This window comes from Dasypus novemcinctus, chromosome 23 (genome assembly GCF_030445035.2).
Source record: "Dasypus novemcinctus isolate mDasNov1 chromosome 23, mDasNov1.1.hap2, whole genome shotgun sequence".
In the NCBI taxonomy this organism is placed as follows: Eukaryota; Metazoa; Chordata; class Mammalia; order Cingulata; family Dasypodidae; genus Dasypus; species Dasypus novemcinctus.
Genome location: NC_080695.1, coordinates 24,876,216 through 24,899,819, shown reverse-complemented (window position 1 = coordinate 24,899,819; position 23,604 = coordinate 24,876,216). Strand labels below are relative to the sequence as shown.

Here is a 23,604-nt window from a genome sequence, read left to right as displayed (position 1 = left end):
CGAAAAAACATTATTCTTGTGGGGCTGTGTTGGTACAGGTGTGATGTATTTATTAAATAATACACAGTATAATGTGGACTTAGTAAGGGGTCTGTGGTTTTTACCTGACTGGCAAAGGGGTCTGTGGAACACAAAAGGTTATGAACCCCTTCTCTAATGTGCATTCATTCTCACATTTTCTGTCTTTCAATCCCATAAGCTCTGTTATTTTTCTATTCAGATTTTCAAATTCTTCTATGTGCTTACCCAGTGTCTTCTAGCCATACTATCTTTCAACTCATTGATTTGATTTAGGAGATTTGTATGAACCTTGTTGATTTAGTTGTCTCAAAACCTGTGTCTCATCTGGGGCTTTAATATATTCCTTTGCTTGGATCATTTCTCACATTTTCTTAGTGTAATTTTTTCTGACTTAAAGGCATCTGATAAGGATGGTGAATTTCCTCTGATGCTCAATTTCTTTCTCTTTGCATTGGAATTTAGTGGCAGGAGATTGTGTGTTACTGCCATTCTTTGATTCTTTTCTCTCTCTTTTTTTTTTTTAGATTAATTTTTAAAATTTATTTCTCCCCACCTTCATTTTCTTTGTTTCTTTAGGAGGCACCAGAAACCAAACCCAGGACCTCTGATGTGGGACAGAGGCACCTAATCACTTGAGCCACCTCCATTCCCAGCTTTGTTGTGTCTCATTATGTTTTTCTTCTTGTGTCTCTTGTTGCATCATCTTGTGGTGTCAGCTTGCCATGCCTGCCCATCGCACCAGCTCACTGTCTTTTTTAGGAGGCACCAGAAACTGCACCATGGATCTCCTGTGTGGTAGGCAAGAGCTCAACTGCTTGAGCCACATCTGCTTTCCTGTTCTTTAATTCTTGGTTCAACCTGTTATAGGTCTTTAGGATTGTTCCTGGTAGTTGCTCAGATCATGCCCATGGACCCAGTAATGAGTTGCATACCCTTTTCCAAGGTCCTTGGGGAAGAAGACTGGAAAAATCCTCTCATTTATTTTAATTTCCCCATTTGCACTTCCTTTGTTTGCCAGCAGATGTCGCTTTTCAACAGCCCTCTCAGTTCAAACCCTGGTAGGAGTGTGTTGGCTGCAACAGACAGCAACTGTGTGACAGAAGATCCTGCCTCAAGGCTATGCAGAGTCTTGTAAATCAATCTTTCTCAGAGGCTGTTCTGCAAACTTGCTGGCAGCCCCCTCTCTTTTCCTGGGTAGGAAATAATTCCACTCCCTTCTGTGATCTCAACAACCAGTCCTGGCATGGGGGGAAGGCTGCTGGTAGCTTTAGCTGGAGCTTCTACTCACAGTCTTTCCCTCAAGATTCTTCTCCTGTGCCCCTCTCTCTTCTGGGTAGTGTCCAGCCTTCCCCTGCTGTTTTAAAACCTAAGACACTTTTTTCCAGGCCATTTCTGCCTGAAAATAAAAATCCTGCTTAATCCCACCTCTCATTATTAGCATTTTGGTATGATTCTGTGTGTGTATATGTGAGTTTGCATGTATAACATATTTTAATGAAATTGAATTCCTGTCATATATACGTTTTGAAATCTTTCATAGGACATAACCTGATCATTTTCTAATAGTGAAATAGTCTTTGAAAACTGACTTTTATTTCATCATGTGTTTTTTGGTTTTTTGGCTTTGCTTTTTTTTAGAAGGTGCCAGGGTTTGAACTCGGGACCTTTTACATGCAAAGTAGGCCCTCAACCACTGAGCTATACCCACTCGCCTCATCACGAGTGTGTGTGTTTAAAGATTTATTTATTTATTTATTTATTTATTTATTTATTTATTTATTTATTTATTTATTTTTCCCTCTTCCCCTCCTCTGCTGCTGTTTTTGTTGTCTGTGTTGTCTTCTCTTGTCTTTTTCTCTCCTCTAGGATTCACCGGGATTCGATCCTGGAGACCCCTGATGTGGAGAGAAGTTCCCTGTCAATTGCGCCACCTCAGTTCCTGGTTTCTGCTACGCTTCACCTTGACTACCCCTTGTCTCTCTTTTTGATGCGTCATCATCTTGCTGTGTGACTCACTTGCGTGGGCACTGGCTCACCATCCAGGCACTCGCGCAGGCACTGGCTTGCCATGCAGGCACTTGTGCAGTCACTGGCTCACTGTGCAGGCATGCTTTCTCTTCTTCATTTTCAGCAGGAAGCCCCAGGGATCAAACCCAGGTTCTCCCATGTAGTAGGTGGAAGCTCCATCACTTGAACCACATCTACTTCCCTCATCATGTATTTTACTGCAAAATAACTAACCATTTGGACGATATATTCTTCGACCCATTGCTTTTTACATGTCCACTCTAGCTCTGATGCTTTAATCTGGATTATTTTAATCTGGGTTATTGTGTATAATTCAGATCTGTGGTTTGGCAACTGGCCTAGCTGTAGTGTTTAACAGAGACTCAAGGAAGAGCCATGCTTACAATGAGTGTCTTGTAGTATTAGATTCACCTCAGTCATTCAAGACATTGTTCCCATTCCTCCAGGCAAGGTGCCTGTCACTATAAATGCTACAGAGTAAGTAACCTGAACCTTGCTGATTGGGGGGAAATTGCAGATTCACAGATATCTTGCCTTGCAGTCCTTTATCTAGGCTCTGGCTGCTGAAACATACCAGTCTGGTCAGGTACTATGTTTCCAACTCCTACTGTGACTACTGTGACTAGGGTGCTAGAATAGCCAGTTCATATCCTAGTACACTTCAGGCCTAAGTGTTGGTTAACTTCTGGAATGACTGAATGACTGAAAGAGTAGGGGAGAGATGATTGTCTCCATCTAGTCTGCAGGCTGTTATTTAGAAAAGAGAATGAGGCTCTTTGGACCAGGTCTGTTCAACTGTAGTAACCATATCCTTTTTATCAGAGATTGGCAGCCTTCTACTGTAAAGGACCAGGTAGTAAATATCTTTGACTTTGTTTGCCGTATGGTTTCTGTTGCAACTATTTAGTACTGCTGTTGAAGAGCAAAAGCAGCCATAGATAGTATAGAAACAATTGGGTACAGCTGTGTTCCAATAAAACTTTATTTACAAAAATAGCAGGCTGGGTTTGGGCCATTGTTTGCCAAACTTTGCATATTCTTCTTCTTTAAAAAGTGTACAACTGTTATTTTATTGTTCAGAACTTAAAAAAATTTTTTAAAAATTTTTAGGAGGTATCAGGAATTGAGCCCAGGACCTCATATATGGGAAGCAGGTGCTCAGCCACTGAGCTACACACAGTTGCTTAAAATTTAGTTTTTATTGTTATATTGCATATAACAAAATTTGCCATTTTTACATGTATAATTCAGCAGCATTAATTTCATTTACAATGTTGTGCTACCATCCATTACCAAAACTTTTTCTGTACTCATTACCCCTCCCCTCAGCCCCTGATAGCCCCTCTTTTCTATCTCTCTGAATTTGCTTATTCTAGGTATCACATATAAGTGAAAGTATATAATATTTGTCCTTTTGTGTCTAGCTTATTTTACCTAGCATAATATTTTCCAGGTTCATTCATGTTGTATCATGTATCAGCACTTTGATTCTTTTTTTATGGCTAAATAATATTCCACTGTAAATATACACCACACTTTTTTTTTTATCCATTCATCTGTTGATGGACACTTGATTAACTTTGCATAAGAGCCAAAATGTTTTCCACAATGACTACACCATTTTACCTTCCCACCAGCAATGTAGAAGAGTTCAAGCCTTCACACATCCTCACCAACTCTTGTTATTTTCCAATTTTAAATAATAGCCATCTTAATGAGTGTGAAGTGGTATTTCATTGTGGTTTTGATTTGCATTTCCCTGGTGGCTAATGATGTTGAACATCTTTTCATGTGCTTATTGGCCATTTGTTTATGTTCTTGGAAAAAATGTCTTTGTAAGCCCTTTGCCTATTATTTAATTGGGTTATAGTTGTAGGAGTTCTCTGGATATTCTAGATATCAAGTCTTTATCAGGTACATGATTTAGAACTATTTTCTCCCAATCTGTAGGTTGTCTTTTCACTTTTTGTTAGTGTCAGTGTCTAGTTTTGATACTATCTTTTTTTTCCTTTTGCTGCTCATGCTTTTGGTATCATATCTCAGAATCCATTCCCTAATACAAGGACATGAAGGTTTTCCCCCAAGAGTTTTGTTTCCTTCTAAGAGTTTTGTGCTTTTAGCTCTTACATTTAGGTCATTGATCCATTTGAGTATATGATGTAAAGTATAAGGGTCGAATTTCATTCTTTTGCATATGTATATCCAGTTTTACCAGTATTATTTGTTGAAGAAACTATTCTTTCCCCATTGAGTGGACTAGGCACCTTTGTCAAATATTGCTCATCCATATGAAGACAGATAGATTAACCAATTGAACTGAATTGAGAATTGAGAAATAGACCCTCACATCTACAGTCAGGTGATTTTTGACAAGGCTGTCAAGCTCTCCAGCTGGGCTAGAACAGACTATTCAACCAATAGTGCTGAGAATATTGGCTACCATGTCCCAAAAGAAAGAAAGGACCTTTATCTCATACCTTATACAAAAATTAACTCAAAATGTATCAAGGACCTAAATATAAAGGTGACAATGTAAAACTTCTAGAAGAAAATGTAGGAAAACATCTTCAAGATGGTGGTGGTTTCTTAAACCTTATACCCAAAGCACAAGCAACAAAAGAAAAAATAGATAAATGACATCTCAAAATTAAACACTTTTGCACCTCAAAGAACTTTGTCAAAAGGGTGGAAAGGCAGCCTACTCAATGGGACAAAATATTTGGCAACACATATCAGATAAGTTTTCAGTATCCATGATATATAAAGAGATACTACAACTCAACAATAGAAAGACAAACTTCCCAATTAAAAAATGGACAAAACCAGAATAGATATAGCTTAAGTGGTTGAGTACCTGCTTCCCATGTACGAGGTCCCGGGTTTGATGCCTGGTACCTTCTAAAAACCAAACAAACAAATGAAAAAAAACAACTTTCATTGGGGAGCAGATCTAACTTAGTGGTTGAGCGCCTGTTTCCCACATACAGGGTCCTGGGTCCAATCACCTGTACCTCCTAAAAGAAAAATGGGCAAAAGATTTGAAAAAAAAATTGTCCAAAGAAGAAATACAAATGGCAAAGAAACACATGAAAAAAATGTTGAGCATCACTAGCAATTAGGGAAATGCAAATCAAAACTACAAAGAGATATCATTTCACACTTATTAGACTGGATACTATTAAAAAGTTGGAAAACTCTAAATGCTGGAGAGAATGTGGTGAGATAGGAACTCTTATTCACTGTTGGTGGGAATGTAGAATGGTACAGCAACTGTGGAGGACTGTTCGGCAGTTCCTAAGGAAGTTGATATCGACTTGCCAAGTGACCTGGCAATACCATTACTAGGTATATACCCAGAAAAACTGAGAGCAGTGATGTGAACAGACATCTGCACACCAGTGTTCATAGCGGCATTATTCACAATTACCAAAAGTTGGAAACAATGCAGGTGTCCATCAACTAATGAATGGATAAAAACCTGTGGCATGTACACATAGTGGAATATTATGCAGTGGTAAGAAGAAATGAAGCTGTAAAGCATATGACAATGTGGGTGAACTTGGAGGACATTATGTCTACTGAAGCAAGCTAGACACAAAAGGACAAATACTGTATGGTTGCACTATTATGAACTAAATATATTATGTAAACTCATGGACTTAATAATTAGAATATAGGTCACCAGAAAATAGAATGAGAGTAGAGAATGGGGAAAGCTGAGGATTAATCTGTGCAGAATTCGTAAAAATGTTGTTAGTAAATCTTTGGAAATAGATAGATGGTGAAAGCATATATAGTGTTGGTAATTAGCAGACCTATTATATGGGTATGACAGTGGTTGAAAGGTAAATCTAAGGTCATATATAATACTAGAAGAAAAGTTAAAAATGTCAGATGGGACTGTTTAACATAGTGACACCTCATGTAAAATATGAATATGGGTGATATTGCATATATAAGAGTTTTTACAAAATATAAATACATTATGCTAGAGAGAAGGAAACAGAATAGCAGCTATGTATGGCAGGGGAAGCATAGAGAGGTTACGAGGTTGTGAGTTTTGTTTGTTTGGTTTTTGTTTTTATTATGAAAATGCTCTAAAAATAATTAAAGTGCTGAATGCACAACTATATGGTTATACCCAATACTATTGATTGTATACTTTGGATGGATGTATGCTTTATTAATACGTATCAGTAAAATTGATTTGTTAAAAAAAGTGCCCATAGATATTAGGGCTTGTTTCTGAATTCTCAATTTCACATCCTTGGTTAAATTTATTCCTAAATGTTTTATTCTTTTGGATACTATTGTAAATGTAATTATTTTCTTGATTTTCTTTTTGGATTGTTCATTGCTGGTATATACAACCGTGTTTTTTAACAATGTTTTTGAACCTGCAGGTCCTCTACCTGTTAGTGGTCATTATCCACAAGTTCTGAGTTTCACTGTTTTTCTTAGATCACAAAGCTGGATCACACAAGCCTATCTTCTAAGTCTGCATTCACAATAATAATCAAAGAAGAAAAATCACATTATTAACATGATTGACACAGAAAAGGCATTTGACAAATGCAACATCCTTTCTTATTAAAAATACTCTGAAATATTGGAATTAAAGGAAAGTTTCTCAACATGATAAAGGGCATATATGAAAAACCCACAGCTAACATTGCACTCAATAGTGAAAGACTGAAAATTTTCCTGTTGTGATTAGGAAAAACACAAGGTTGCTCACTCTCACCACTGTTTTTCAGTTTAGTGCATGAGTTATAGGAATCAGGTGAGAAAAAGAAAAGGCATTCAAATTGGAAAGGAAGAATTTAAAAATTTGCTATTTGCAGGTGATGTGATCTTATATCTAGAAAACCCTGAAAAATCTTCAAAGTTATAGAGCTAATAAATAACTCCTAGAAGAAAATTTAGGGAAGCATCTTCAAGATCTGATGGTAGATGGTGGTTTTTTAAATGTTACATAAAAATAATGGGCAACCAAAGAAATAAATGGGACTTCCTCGAACTTAAATATTTTTGTGCTTAAAAGGGCTTTGCCAAGAAGGTGAAAAGACAGCCCTCTCAGTGGTAGAAAATATTGGGAAACCACAAATCTGATAAGGGTTTGAGTTCCATGCTATATAAACAGGCCATACAACTTAACAATAAAAGGACAAGCAATCCAATTAAAAAATGGGCAAAAGACTTAAATAGCCATTTCTCCAAAGAGGAAATACAAATGTTTAAAAGAGCACATGGAAAAATGTTCAATATCACTAGCTCTTAGAGAAATGCAAATCAAAAGAACAATGAGATATCATTTCACACTTCATAGAATGGCTATTATTTAAAAAACAAAACAAAACAGAAAGCAACAAGTTCTGGAGAGGATGTGGAGAAACAGGAACACTCCTTCACATTGGTGGGGAATGTAGAATGGTGCAGACTCTGTGGAAGATAGTTTGGCAGTCTTATTACCAATGAATACAATGAATAGATAAACAAAATGTTATATATATATATATATATGTATGTATCTATCTATGTATGTATATATGCATGTATGTGTGTATGATGGAATACTATGCTGCTGTATGAAGAAATGATATTGGGACACATTTGATAACATGGATGAACCTTGTAGATAGATAGATATTATGAAATAAGCTAGACACAAAAGGACAAATATTATATGATCTTACTAATATGAACTAAATACGAACAATAAACACATGGAGTTAAAAACCAAGAGTATAAGATACTAGGAGATAAGTTGAGGGTTGAGAATGGGGTACTGATGCTTAATGTATATAGAATACTTAATCAGCTTGACTGTAAAAGTATGAAATTGGATAGAATTGATGGTAACACATTATAATGAGTATAACTAAAACACACCTAGTTTATAAACAGGATTGTGGCTGAAAGGGGTAGTTTAGGAATGTAAATGTCAGTGAAAAAGCTAGATAACAATCTAGTGACTGTATAACATAGTGAATCAATGGTGGATAAGTGTTGTAGTTAATAGTATAAATACAAGAATTTAATTCTATGAGATAGAACAAATGTACATCACTATTAAAGGTGGTAAGAATATGGTGATGCATGGGAAAAATACAATGAATGTAACTTATGGACTATAGTTTACAGCAATATTGTAATATTTTTGCATCAATGTCAAAGAAGATACTATATCAATGCTAAGGATCAGTAATGGGGGGTATGGGATTTTTTTTTTGGACTAAGGAAAACCTTCAAAAATTTACTGAGGAGATTATTGCACAACTCTGTGATGAAAGTGAGAGCCACTGAATGTTCACTTTGGGTATATCGTACAAGGCATGGGACTGTATAACAGTGGACCATGTGGTAGAAGATGGACTGGACTGTGGTTAACAGTACAAATATGAGAGTGTTCTCTCATGAACTATAAAAAATGTACAATATTATTATATGGTGTTAATAATACAGGGCATATGGAAAAATATGCCAAATGTAAGTGGTGATAGTCTTATGATGTTCTTTCATAATCTGTTCGACAACAATGCAAAATGTTGGTGGAGGGATGATGGATGGGAATTCTGCACATTATGCATGATTGTTTTGTAAGCTTATAGATATATTAAGAAAGAAGAAAGAGCTAGAAATTGAAGCCCTAACTGCATACCTGGAGAAACTAGAAAAAGGACAGCAAACTAATCCCAAACCAAGCCAAAGGAAAGAATAAAGATCATAGCAGAAATAAATGAAATAGAAAAAAAAAAAAACAAAAAACAGTAGGAAGAATCAACAAAACCAAAAATTGTTTCTTCTAAAAGATCAACAAAATTGACAAAGGAAAAAAAGAAGATGCAAATAAATAAAATCAGAAATGAGAGGTGGGGCATTATCTCTGACCCTGCAGAAATGAGATCATAAGTGGATACTATGTATGCCAACAAACTAGACAATGTAGACAAAATGGACAAATTCCTAGAAGCACATGGGGAACCTACACTGATCATAGAAGAAACAGAAGACCTCAACAAACCAATCACAAGTAAACAGATCGAAACAATCATCAAATAGATGAAAAAGCCCGGGACCGTCTGGCTTCACAGGTCAATTCTACCATTCATTCACAGACGATCTAATTGCAATTCTTGCTTAAGCTCTTCCAAAACATTGCACAGGAAGGAATGATACCAAATTCATTCTATGAAGCCAACATCACCCTAATTCCAAAACCAGGTAAAGATTAGACAAACAAAGAAAATTACAGATCAATTTCTTTAATGAATATAGATGTAAAAATCCTCAACAAAATACTTGCAAACTGAATCCAAAAGCACATTGAATTATATACCATGATCAAGTGAGATTTACCCCAAGTATGCAACAGTGGTTCAACACAAGAATATAAATTAGTGTCATAAATCACATTAATAAATTGAAGGAGAAAAAATCACGATCCTCTTGATTGATGCAGAAAAGGCATTTGACAAAATGCAGCATCCTTTCCTGATAGAAACACTCCAAAAGATAGGAATAGAAGGACACTTTCTCAACATGGTAAAGTACATGCATGAAAAATCCGTAACTAGCATTGTACTGAACAATGAAAACTGAAAGCTTTCCCACTGAGATCGGGAACAAGACAAGGATGCCCACTATCACCATAATTCAATATTGTTCTATAAGTTCTACCTAGAGCAATTAGGCAAGAAAAAGAAAGAAAAGGCACCCTGATAGGAAAGGAAGAAGTAAAACTGTTGCTATTCACTAATGATATGATCCTATATCTAGAAAATCCCAAAAAATCCACAACAGAACTACTAAACTAATAGATGAGTTCTGCAAAGTGGTGGGATATAAGATTAATATGCAAAAATCACTAGTGATTCTGTATACTACTGGTGAGCAATCTGAGGAGGAAATCAGGGGAAAAATTGCATTTATAATAGCAACTAAAAGAATCAAACATTTAGGAATAAACTTAACCAAGGACATAAAGGACCCATATTCAGTGAGCTACAAAACATTGCTAAAAAAAAACAAAGAAGAATTAAATAAACGGAAGGACATTCCATGTTCATGGATTGGAATACTAACTATACTTAAGATGTCAGTTTTGCTCAAACAGATTTACAGATTCAACGTAATCCCAATAAAATTCCCAACAGCCTTTTTTTAAATTTCAGAAATGGAAAAGCCAATTGTCAAATTTATTTGGAAGGGTAAAGGGCCCAAAATAGCCAAAAATGTCTTTGAAGAATAAAGTTGGAGGACTCTCACTTCCTGACTTTAAAGCATATTACTTAGTTACAATGGTAAAAACAGCATGGTACCGGTAAAAGATATACATATTGGCCAATGGAACTGAATCAAGAACTCAGGAATAGACCCCTCACATCTACGATCAAGTGACTTTTGACAAGGCTGTCAAGCTTACCCAGCTGAGCCAGAACATTCTATTCAACAAATGATGTTGGGAGAACTGGCTATCCATAGCTAAAAGAAAAAAGGAGGACCCTTATCTCACATCTTATACAAAACTTAACTCAAAATGGATCAAGGACCTACATATAAAAGCCACAGCCATAAAACTTCTAGAAGAAAATACGGGGAAACATCTTCATGATCATTTGGTAAGCAGTAGTTTCTTAAACCTTACACCCAAAGCACAAGCAATGACAGAAAAAAAAAATAGACGCATGGAACCTCCTCAGAATTAAGTGCTTTTGTTCTTCAAAGTACTTTGTCAAAAAAGTAAAAAGGCAGCCTGCTCAGTGGGAGAAAATATTTGGAAACCACATATCCAGCAAGGATTTGATATCCATGTTATATAAAGATATCATACAACTCAATGATAAAAAGACAAACAACCCAGTTAAAAAAATGGGTAAAAGACTTGAATAGACATTTCTCTGAAGAGGAAATACAAATGGCTAAAAGGCACATGAAAAAATATTCAACAATTACTAGCTATTACGGAAATGCAGATCAAAACTACAATGGGATACCATTTCACACTTTATAGAATGGTCTTCATTAAAATAAAAACAGCAGAAAACTACAAGTGCTGGAGAGGATGTGGAGAAATAGCAGCCCTCCTTCACTGTTGGTGGGGAATGTAGAATGGTGCAGCCTCTGTGGAAGACAGTTTGGCAGTCTTCCTCAAGAAGCTGAATATAGATCTGCCATATGATCTAGCAATCCTTTATTAGGGATACATTCAGCAGAACTGAAAGCAAAGTCACGACCTGACAGTTGCACAACAATGTTCATAGCAGCACTATTCACAATTACTAATATATGGAACCAGTCCAAATGTCCATCAGCTGATAAATGGCTAAACAAAATGTGGTATTTACATACAATGGAATACTATTCAGCTGTAAAAAAGAAATGAAATCAGGATGCATATTACAATGTGGATGAACCTTGAGGATATGTTGTGCAAGATAAACCAGACACAAAAGGACAAATATTGTATGGTCTCACTAATATGAACTAAATATGGTGAGTAAACTCATGGAGGCAAACTCTAGAGTATAGGTTACTAGGAAATAGAATGCGGGTTGAGAATGTAAGCTAATGCTCAACATATACAGAAATTTTAATAAGATTTATTGTAAAAGTGTGGAAATAAATAGAGTTGATGGTAACACATTATAGTTAGTATAACTAATACTGCTAATTTTGTAAATGAGATTGTGGCTGAATGGGGTAGTCTGTGGACATAAATGTCAATTGAAAGAAAACTAGAGAATAATCTAGGATATGTATAACTGATTTCTGTGGTGGATGAAAATTGTGGTTAATAGTATAAATATAAGAATGTTCTTTTACAAAGTGTTAAGAATATGGTGATACATGGGGAAATTACAGCTAATGTAATTTATGGACTATGGTTAACAGTAATATTGTAATACTTTTGCAGTAATGGCAAAGAAGATATTATCAATTCTAAGAGACAACTATATGGTGTGTTAGGGAGTATGGGAGTTTTCCTTTGGAGTAATCATTCTAAAATTCACTGAAGTGATGATAGCATAACTCTGATGAAAATGAGAGTCACTGAGTGTACCCTTTGAATGGATTGTACAAAGCATGGGACTGTATAACACAGGGAATCCAGGGTGGGAGATGGACTATGGTTAACAGGACAGAAATGGGAACAGTCTCTCATGAACTATAACAAATGATTAATACTAATTCTGGGTGTTAATCGGGTGGGTTGAGCGAAAATACACAAAATGTGTACAATATGGGCTATAGTTAGTAGTAATATTTTGACTGCTATTTCATAATTTGTATCAAATGTTTCACAGCAATGCAAGGTGTTGGTGGTGGGATTATGTATGGGAGTTCTGTAGGATGATATGCATGTTTTCTTGGTAAGTCACAACTTTTACTATACACTTATTGTTTATGTATGGTCATGTATGATTGATATATACTTCAATAAAATTTTATAAAAAATAATACCTATTATTTATTAAGCACATACTACATTCTATCACTCTAAGTTTTATATGTACTTTATATTTATTAACTCAGTTAATCTAACAGCCAGTGAAGTAGATCCTAGTATTATCCTCATTTTACAGATGAGAACATTGAAATGCTGAGAGATTAAGGATTTTGTCCTAAATCATTCACTGGCAGTGCCATGATTTACCCAATCCTCAAACTCTAGAACTCATGCTCTTAAAAGTTACACTCTAGGGAGTGGATGTGGCTCAAGCAGTTGAGTGCTTGCTTCCCATGTGGGAGGTCCTGGTTTGGTTCCCAGGGCCTCCTAAAAACAAAAAACAAAAAAACAAACAATAAGCAAACAACCAAAAAAACCAATTCAGGGGAGCCGATGTGCCTCAGTGGTTGATCACTGGCTTCCCAAATACACGGTCCCAGGTTCAATTCCTGACCTGGGTACCTAAAAAAAATAGTTACTCTCTGCTGCCTCCCAGTGTAACTTACTGGTTAAAAATGAGATGGGAAATGATGGGGAACGCCCATAGTCAACTATAATTTTTGTAGCCCTTAGTAACTTTCTGATTACTATTTTTTTTAAGTTATTCATCTTTTTTTTTTTAATTTATTTTTTTATTGGTTTTGTAAAAATATTACATTAAAAAAATATGAGGTCCCATTCGACCCCACCACCCCCACCACACCCCTCCCCCCCCCCCCCCAGCAACACTCACTCCCATCATCATGACACATCCATTGCATTTGGTAAGTACATCTCTGGGCATCTCTGCACCTCATGGTCATTGGTCCACATCATGGCCCACACTCTCCCCCATTCCATCCAGTGAGCCCTGGGAGGATTTACAATGTCCGGTGATTGCCCCTGAAGCACCATCCAGGGCAACTCCAAGTCCCAAAGGCGCCTCCACATCTCATCTCTTCCTGCCATTCCCCATACCCATCAGCCACCATGTCCACTTTTCCCACTCCATTGCCACCTTTTCTCTGAGGTCCTTGGATTGGTTGTGTCCATTGCACCTCTATGTCAAGAGGAGGCTCAGATTCCACATGGTTACTGGATGCAATCCTCCTGCTTTCAGTTGTAGGCACTCTAGGCTCCATGGTGTGGTGGTTGCCCTTCTTCAATTCCATCTTAGCTGAGTGAGGTGAGTCCAATAATTCAGATTGTAGGAGCTGGAGTCTGTTGAGGCTCAGGGCCTGGCTATCATATTGTCAGTAAAAAGATTCAATCCCCTAAATATATCTTAAACCCCAATACCAACTACAATTCCAGTAAAGTAGCATGATAGTCTTATGAAAAGAGATCCCCTCTGGGTTCAGTTTCATCACGCAGAAACACCAGCTCCATAGAAGGGCCATCTGACATGGCAGTGAACCCTATCTGCCATGACCGTAGAACCCGTGGATCCCTTTAGCCCTCAAAGGAACCAATACCTGGGGATTGTATCTACTTTATCTGTCTCTTAGACTCTGCTCAGTTGTGCATAAGGGCAATCCTTCTGACAGCCTCCAGACTCTTTTTTTTTAGAGACTCATAGCCATATAAACTCATTTCTCCTTTCTATTTCCCCCTTACATTAGATCAAACAGCATTTTAAAGTCATATTATTCCATGTAGACAGGGATATTCTACTGATCCGCATACTTTCTGATTACTGTTGATTTACCTCTTTATTGTGTGTGTTCCCTATACCTCAAACAAAACAAAGCAATGACACCAGAAACCCACTTGCTTTTCTCCCATTCTATTATAATGAATGATAACATGATCAAGTCATTGAAATAAAATCTGGAATTAATCATAGACTCTTTTCCCCCATATCTAATTGTCAGGCTTATCAATTAAAAAAATATCTTTGGAATTTGTCTTCTTTCTATCTCTATATCATTTGCTCTAGTTGAAGCCTTGATCATTCCTCAACTCTGCTAATATATAGTTGAACATCTTTACTGGTTTTCCTGAACCCAGTTGTCCCATCCTTCAATCTACTCCTCCCACTGTTACCAACAATGAATACTGATAATGATCATCTAATATTAGTCCTGTGATTGAAGTCCTTCAGTCATTCCCCCTCATTTTCCTTTTTTTAGATTTATTTATTTATTTATTTCTCTCCCCTCCCCACCTCTACCCCAGTTGTCTGTTCTCTGTGTGCATTTGCTGCGTGTTCTTTTGTCTGCTTCTTTTGTTGTCAGCAGCATGGGAATCTTGTGTCTCTTTTTTTTGTTGTTGCATCATCTTGCTGTGTCAGCTCTCTGTGTGTACAGTACCATTGCTGGGCAGGCTGAACTTTCTTTCGTGCTGGGCGACTCTCCTTATGGGGCGCACTCCTTGTGTGTGGGGCTCCCCTATGGAGGGGACACCCCTGCGCGGCATGGCATTCCTTGTGCGCATCAGCACTGCGCGTGGGCCAGCTCCATACGGGTCAAGGAGGCCCGGGGTTTGAATGGCGGACCTCCCATGTGGTAGACAGACACCCTATCCACTGGGCCAAGTCCGCTTCCCACCCCCTCCATTTCAAGATAAATCCAACCTCCCAGGTGATCCCAGTGCTTAACACAGATATATTTCAAAAGTCAGAATTTTTTTTATTTTAGGAAGGTAATGTAACATATAATATAATACTGATTCTGGATTAGCACTTTGTAATCAACTTTAATATTTCTGCATCAAAGAGTATAACTTTACTCCAAGTGGAATGAAGACTATAGATTCCAGTCAGTACAGGTCAGGTTTTGCTGCTAAATGAGTTACTGGAAATTGTTAATTTTCAGCTTTTGGGATTTTAGAATTTGAATGAGAGATTGTATGTGGCCTTTGTAGATATCCAGTGGTGTGCTGGAGCTGGCTTGCACCAACTGTAAAGAACCCATTTTGTGAATCTCTTCCTAACTCTGCAGTCAGTAATGTCATGTTGATACTTGAAATCAGCCATGGTGGGAATATTTACATCATGGACATCAGCATATGCAAAAAACTGTAGTCTTGTTTTCCCCCTTGCAGAACCAATTGTTAAAAATCGTCAGCACAGCACTGTTATCAGCATGGCACTATCTAATATATATTAATAGATGTAGTATATTTGTATGTTTTTCCATCATGGTAAACCAACTTTGTGGTGGAAAGCCAAAGACCAAGATTTTTAGGGAAGCATAGAATATAAAAATGAAGATGGTCGAGAGGAAGGCAGTAAGAAATAGTGGGGAAAATGGGGGCTTTGCAATCAAACTATCCTGGGTTCAAATTCTGATTCCATCATTTACAGACTGTGATCCTGGGCAAATCATTTACCTTCTCTGGGCCTCAGTTTACACATTTGAAAAATGGGGAATGGGAAAATCTTCCTCTTCAGGTTGTTTTTAGAATTAGATATCATATGCAAAATACTTGACATAGGATGACAGAAAACATTTTTTGTTTACTATAAGCTTTTTTTTTCTGAAGGTGTTTATCTCTGTAGACATGACTCCCAATCTCTAAATTTTTTAGTGCATCCACAGAAAATACCATGCAGTTTAGCATTTGGGTGTTCTCCAGTTGATTCATCTTATGTGTCAATTAGATATGCATTTCTTATAAAGACGTGGTTCTTAACTTCTCTTGAATATAAATTATAAATTAATATTGTATGTATTTTTCCATGAAAAGCTTTTAGTCATTCATTTAATCAACATTTATTGAGTATTTAGTATATGTTAATGTGCTATATGCTAACGATAGATTAATAAGACAAAGACCTTCCTTGTAGTTTAGTGGGATGATAGATAGGCAAGGAAACCAATTATTTAAATGCACTGAGGTTAGGAAGCTTTTGAATGATGGTGAGAAATGATGGCGAAATGAATTAAGGTGTAGTGGTAGTAGGAATGGAGAAGAGATCATCCTACTCAAAGATAAAGCCTGCAGAAATGGGTAACTTGAGAGTGATCATGCTTTCTCCCCAACCCACTCACGATCTCTGGCTTTGCTTTGTGGCTAGGTGAGGGTGCCATTTATCAAGACAAGATGTACATGAAGAGGAGAGGTTTTTTAAATATATATTTTTTTATTAGAGAAGTTGTGAGCTTACAAAACAATCATGTATGTGCAATCATCACCTCAGTGAATTTTTTAACACTTCCCTTATTCTGAAAGAAAAAATCCCATACCCCCCTATTACTTACCCTTTGCATTGAAATAGTACATCTTTGACAATGATGCAAGAATATTACAGGGAGAAGATGTAGCTCAAGTAATTGAGCACCTGCTTCCCATGTACAAGGACCTGGGTTCAACCTCCGGTACCACCTAAAAGCAAAACAAAACAAACAATAAAAAAACCAACTTAGGAGAACCCATGTAGCTCAGTGGTTGAGTACCCGCTTCCCACATATGAAGTCCCAGGTTCAGTCCCCAGCCTGGGTACCTGAGGAGAAAAGAATATTACAATATTGCTAACTATAGTCCATAAGGTAACATTAATTGTATTTTTCCCATGCATCACCATATTCTTACCCCCTTGTAATAGTGACATACATTTATTCTATTTTATAGAAGTACATTCTCGTGTTTGTACTATGCACAATCCTCATCCACCTCCAGGTTCACTATGTTATTCAGTCCCTAGGTTATTCTCTACCTTTCTTTCAACTGACATTTACGTCCCTATATTACAAGGAGTAGATTTTGAGCAGAAGATGATAGATGCAGTTTCAGACTTTCGTAGTTTTGAGGTGCCCATAAGGGCATATGGGCAGGGTGTCCAGATAATTTATCATACAAACTTGAACACTTATGAGAGTGAATACAAGGTGCTATTATTAAATAAGCCACGGCAGTAGGTATAAACTGGACCTGTCCTGGACAAACCAGGATGTGTTTTATACACAGGTAAAGAATGTCAAGCAGAAAACATTGGAGATGAAACTACCTAGAGAGAATACAGAGAGTTAAAAGAACAGTGAATTAAGTGGAGTCCTGAGAAAATACTTAAGAGGAGGAAAAGAATGTGGCCATTGAGGCAAGAGGAACCAACACCTGGAGAGAATGACCTTACAGAATCCCTGGGAGGAGTCAATCATTTTATTTTGTCTTGTCTTTTGTTTTAAGGGAGGGGCCCCTTTGAGAGACTCCTCATCAGGTAATGAGTATCTGTAGTGAGAGGTTATGGACTTGAAGAAAGAGGGTTTTTACCTTTTATTAGAATGATATATTTAAATGATTTCTTCTGTATTAGGATATAAATCCTCCTGAGCACTTCTGTTTTATAGTAACTTGTCCAAAATGTGTTCATTAATATCCAGTTTAGATCCAGATGCCAGTTCATATCGTATTTTATCCTCTTGTTATATTTTATTTTGTATAATTATGAGAGATAAGCACATTTAGCTGTAATATTGAAAACTATAAAACAGCATTCTTTTTCTTCCTTAGAAAATTGAGCCCTTTAGGAATCCAACAGCATTGCCTGGCTGTTTTCCCCATGACATTTTATTATGAAAACTTTTAAACACACAGAATGGAAAAAATTATCTACCACCTCAATTCTACAATTATCATTTTGCTGTATTTGCTTTATCACATATTTCTCCATCTATCCATCCCCTTAGTTGTCCATCAAGCCATCTTATTGTTTTAATGCATTTCAAGTAGATTGGCTGGCTGTTTTTCTGAAAAGTCTTATTTTTGGGTTTTGGTGGGTTTTTTTTGGATGTTGAAATTAAAGTGTCAACTCATTTTGTGCAGATGTTTCCAGTTGATCCTCCTCTCTATTTTTAGAAAAATGCAGTTGCTAATAATCACTATCAAACATACATTTTAAAAAAGTTTGGTAATTAGTGGTAAGTCTGTTTAGTGCCTGCTTTCTCAACTGCTTTATAATCTAGACACTTGCAAATTTTAAAGTTGTCAGAAAATAATTTCTAGTGTTTTATTACACTGTTTTTAATAATCTAATATTTACTCATATTATATGGTTTTCAGAGTGGAGAGATCTACAGACCAAGTCATCAAGCCAGTCAATGTGGGAGCCCTATCAAAATGGGTTGGGAAGATACCTCCAGATGTTTTACAAGATATGGCAGTGATTGCACCCATGCTGGCCAAACTTGGATATGACCCATATGCCAATCCACCTAACTATGGAAAACCTGATCCCAAAATCCTTGAAAACACTAGAAGGGTAAGTGAAGTTTTTTAAGTGAACTGAGATAATAGGATCTGGAACCCTGCAATTTGGGTCCTGAAAAGTTCTTTCTTATATTCTTTCCTGCTTTTTTATGACCAACAAGTTATTTTAAATTAGAAAAATTCTATTCATAAAATGCTTTATCAACAGAAACCTTCCTTTGCATTTTAAGGATGATTCTGGCTCTTCCCAAGAACTGTGGAAACAGTTGTTTAAATGTATTTTTTAATCAATTTCTAGTACTACTTACTATTGTGAAGATTTATTCTCATAGCTGATTATCACAAATTTGCATCATCACCAGACTTGTTAGTGATCTCATTTATTTCTGGTTTCCTTTTTCTTTAAATCTAATGACTACTTTACTTTCAAACCTTTGTTTAAAGCTAATTGCCTAAAGAGGAGGTATATCTGTCTAGCATGCCACTTTTATAATCCTTGATAATCTCTCAGTAATTGGTAATTCATCTATTTTCCTTTCCACAATACTGAAAGGGTTTTTATAAACCAAGATACATATACAAATGATATGTTGATGTTTCCCAGGCAGTTGACATTATAGTTTTCCTATGCAGGTGGCTTAGCTAGATGATTCTTGGCTATGTTGGGTGGTAGGTTGGGAAGAATGCTGTGGTTTGTATCCATGTGACTAGAGAATTTGTTTCATACACACTTGTGGCTTTTAAAAGAGTTACAAAATGCAAAATAAACCTGTTTTTCTATCTCTCTCGATCTCTGAAGTAACAAATAGTTTTGAGGAAGAAAAGATAAAATCTGAAGCGTAATTGTATTTCCACTTCCTTGTGATATGTGTTCAAGCTGATATTCTTGTTATGTAGGACTAGATTTCATAGGCCTTGTTGAAACCCAAATCCTATGTATATCTTCAAAGCATTCTTACCTGTAAAAGCTCAGATGCCAATATATCCAGCACTGGTGATGGTGAGGTTTCATAAAGTAATGCTTAAAAAGTGATCTTCAGTTGTCAGCTGTGACATGAAAATGGGTTCCAGAGTAAACAGTAACTCAGGAAATCATTCACTATTTATGGAATGAAAATTTACCTTTAGTTGGGAATAGAAATAAAAGTTCCAGGCCTTAAAAAGTGCTGGTTTTAATAAAATTCTGAGTAGTCTAGAAGTATTGGTGCTTTGAGTCAGCACATTTTTGGGACATTTTGCCCAATTTTGGACAGAAAATCATGTGCTTCATGGTTGCTGTGACTCAGATGGTAACTGGAAATGAAATGCTAATATATTCCATACTCTATCTTACCATGGTCTCTAACCCTCAAATTATAGCACTTTTAAGTAAATAGTGCCCTCTAAGTTATATCCTTAGCTTTCTCTCTCTCCCATATGTTCTTAACCTTTTTAGGCTTACAAAGCTATTTGAAAATCTGATGAAACCTATATACCCCCACCTCAGAAATATGGATAGTTACATACATATACAGAATTTTTCCCACATTTTCAGTGAATTCATAGATGTTTCTGAAGCCCATCAGATTAAGGACTTCTGTTTTATAGCCTCCTTGATCAAGGCCATTCACACATATGGCATTGATTGCAGCCTATTTGTTAAATGATCATAAATCTCCATCCCCCAATGTGTCTTTTTCCTGCACCTCAGACTCATTTCTAGCAGCCTTCTGTATATCGTCACCTGGATGCTCTCAAGAACCTCAAACTCTGGGTCCAAAATTGAACTTACTATTCAAACTTGTTCCCTGATAAACAGGAGCTAGGTGGAATTGTGCACTCAACTGAGCAGGAATCCAGAGTGGGCGTGGGGATGAGGCTGTGTTCATCTGTACTTGTCCTATCTTGGACCAGTGAGGAACAGAATTCTCAGGGGCATGTATCAAAGCCACAAAACAGTTCAACAACTTGATTACTAAACCTGAAGAGTGAGCCAGAAAGTATATCCAAGTATAAATGGAAACTTGATTATATAGTACTAGGAAAGAATAACCATATTCTTTCCTCTGTCAGGCACCTAGGATGACTGGCTGATCATTCAGATGTCACAGTGAGTCAAGCTGAGCTAGGACTGAGCAGTGGCTTTAATAAATTTCAGTTTACTCCTGGATTCAAATGAGTCTATGGAAATTTGATCTTTAACCCAACTCTCTACTTGCAGTGTGCTGTAGATAAGGGGTTGATTTTTTTGATTTATTAGCCAAAGGAGTGCTTTGCAAAGTACCAGAAATCTGTTGGGTTTTAGAAAGGGTATTCATTTGGGGTAAAAGCTTACAGTTACAAGGCACTAAAGAGTCCAATTCAAAGTACCATAAGACATATTTTCTCACCCAAAGTCTATTGCCACATGTTGACGCAAGGTGGTGGGCAATGTCTGCAAAGGTTCAGCCTTCTTCCCTCTTAAGGCTCCATGGGTCCATCTTCTTCCGATCTCAACTGTAGGCTGGCATAAGGCTTATCTCTCTTCCCAGGGCTCATTTCTTTCCAGACACAGCTGCTCTGTTCTCTTTACAAGGTCAGCTGTAAGCTCTCGGGCAAAATGACTCAACCGTCTTCCCCAGGCCTCTGCCATGTCTATGGAGCTGTCGCTCTTCCTCCATGTATCTTCTCTATATATCTGCTTCTCTGTGTTCTTGATTGAGTGTCCATTTATATAGCCACCAAGGGGGCTGGGACTCAACCCTGCACACCCTAATGACATGATCTAATCAATGTCTTAATCTTGATTTAATCAATTAAATGTGAAGCCTTTGAATTTAAATCAATCAAAAGGTATCATGGGGAGCAGATGTGGCTCAAGTGATTGGGCTGCCATCTACCATATGGGAGGACTTGGTTTCAACCCCCAGGGCTTCCTGATAAAGCCTTGCCATGCCCACATGGGGAGTGACACAGCAAGATGATGATGCAACAAAAGAGAAACATGGGAGAGTTAAGGCGAGACCAACAGAAACCAGGAACTGAGGTGGCACAAGTGACAGGGAACCTCTCTCTCACATTGGAGGTCCCCAAAATTGAATCCCAGTGAAACCTAGAGGAGAAGAGAAGAGAAACAAACACAGAAGATCACACAGCAAGGGGACACAGACAGCAAATGGGGGGGGGGGGGACGGTGAAAAAAATAAATGAATCTTTTAAAAAAAGGTATCATGTCCAGAGGAACAGATCAGTTTACAAACATAGTATCTCTTTTTGGAATTCATAAATAATCTCAAACTGCCACAATCTCATTAAAATTTTAGCTGGGAAGCTTAAATTAATTTATTTCACCTATAGATTGCAATTGCAGCAGGCTACTGGAACATAAGCACCACACAAAATTGGGAGATCTCTCTCTCTCTGCTCTCTAGCTTTGTCCTCACTGCCACTTAGCACAATTCCCTTGAGGTAGAATTGTCAGGCTGAGATTTGCTTTTATACTTGGGGCTCTTCCAGATTCTAGTCCATCAAATCAGTCCACATTATCACTAAGAGTTCAGCTTCTTTCTTTATGACTCAGCAAAATCTTTTCACCTAAGGTAGGCCTCCTTTTCTACCCACATGTACCCAGACCAGGCAGTTGATTCAAGGTAGAAAGAGGCTCTTTTCTCACCTATGAAAAACTCATCCTTCTCTGGAATTTGGTCCATTTGCATCAGCTGCTCTTTGATGACTCTAAAGAAAAGCATGGTGTTTAGTTTTCAGGTATTTTCATGTTTTATTGGGAGCACTGGTTTTTTGAGACTTTCTGCATTCTAAACAGAATGAAATTCCTTAGAATGGCCTTAAGACTGCCTTCTTCCCCCAACCTTCTTTTCACCTTATCTCTCTTTATTCTAGTCCCACCACCTTCTTGCCTTTCAATCCTTTAGCACATTTTTAAACCTCTATGCCTTTGTACTTGCTGTTCCTTCTGCCTTGAATGTCCCGCTTCTCCTCTTCAGCTTGTAACTTTGTCCTTCAAGAGGCAGCTCAAATGATACTCTTCTGGGCCACAGGTTCTTCTATTATATTTTGTACCTAACTTTATTCTTGCAGTTATCACACTGTATTGTTATTATTTTTAGACTAAGGACTTTTTAGACTAAGGACTTTTCCTGGGTAAGGACCACATCATAAACATTTTGTATACTGAGCACCAAACTTGACAATTGGTAGGTGTTCAGTTGTTTTTGACAAAATAAACCTTAGACATAGGAATATGAATACTTATGTAACCATAAAAGCTATATGCTTGTATGAGCTCTTATAGACAATGATTATGGCTCAGCTCACTGGTATTCTACTCTGATTATGTGTCCATTACACAGAGGTGGGTCTCCAGTGGCTGTAGCAGTGCTTTATGACTGTATCAGTCTAGGTTCACTTGGGAAAAGAAAGCTACTATAAGTATTATAGGAGTGAGGGGTTTTATATATTAATTAAGATTTGCACAAATGTGGAATGGCATGGGAAGTAAAGGCCTGCAAACTTTTTATTGTATACTTTGGTTTAAAAGAAAGGTGAAGAATGACTAGATACAGCTACAACTGAAGGATTAGAACAATAGGTATTAATGATTTCTTTAAATTGAGACACTGGAGTGGGTAGAAAACCAGAGCCTGGAGAGAAGTCCTAGAAGCTGCATCTAGCTGCCAAAGTGGGATTAAGTGTGGGAGCCTGTTGGAGGGTGTGCTGATGAAGTGAGGGCTTTTTCATGGTTCTCTTAAGAATAATGTGTTTGTTTTTTTTTTAAAAGATTTATTTATTTATTTAATTTCCCCCCCTCCCCTGGTTGTCTGTTCTTGGTGTCTATTTGCTGCGTCTTGTTTCTTTGTCCGCTTCTGTTGTCGTCAGCGGCACGGGAAGTGTGGGCAGTGCCATTCCTGGGCAGGCTGCTCTTTCTTTTCACGCTGGGCGGCTTTCCTCACGGGCGCACTCCTTGTGCGTGGGCTCCCCCACGCGGGGGACACCCTTGC

General features: G+C 37.3%; 1 protein-coding gene across 3 annotated transcripts in view; it reads left to right on the top strand.

Moving 5' to 3' along the window:
- TPST1 (tyrosylprotein sulfotransferase 1) overlaps nucleotides 1-23,604 on the top strand; it is a 167,011-nt gene that overhangs the window by 102,920 nt on the left and 40,487 nt on the right. For all 3 annotated transcript variants that reach the window (XR_009182953.2, XM_058285998.2, XM_058285997.2), the window contains exon 3: nucleotides 18,482-18,680. Coding sequence is in view for 2 of the 3 variants with exons in the window: in XM_058285998.2 (XP_058141981.1) it covers nucleotides 18,482-18,680 (199 nt within the window). In the remaining variant the exon portion in view is untranslated. The remainder of the gene's footprint in view (nucleotides 1-18,481; nucleotides 18,681-23,604) is intronic.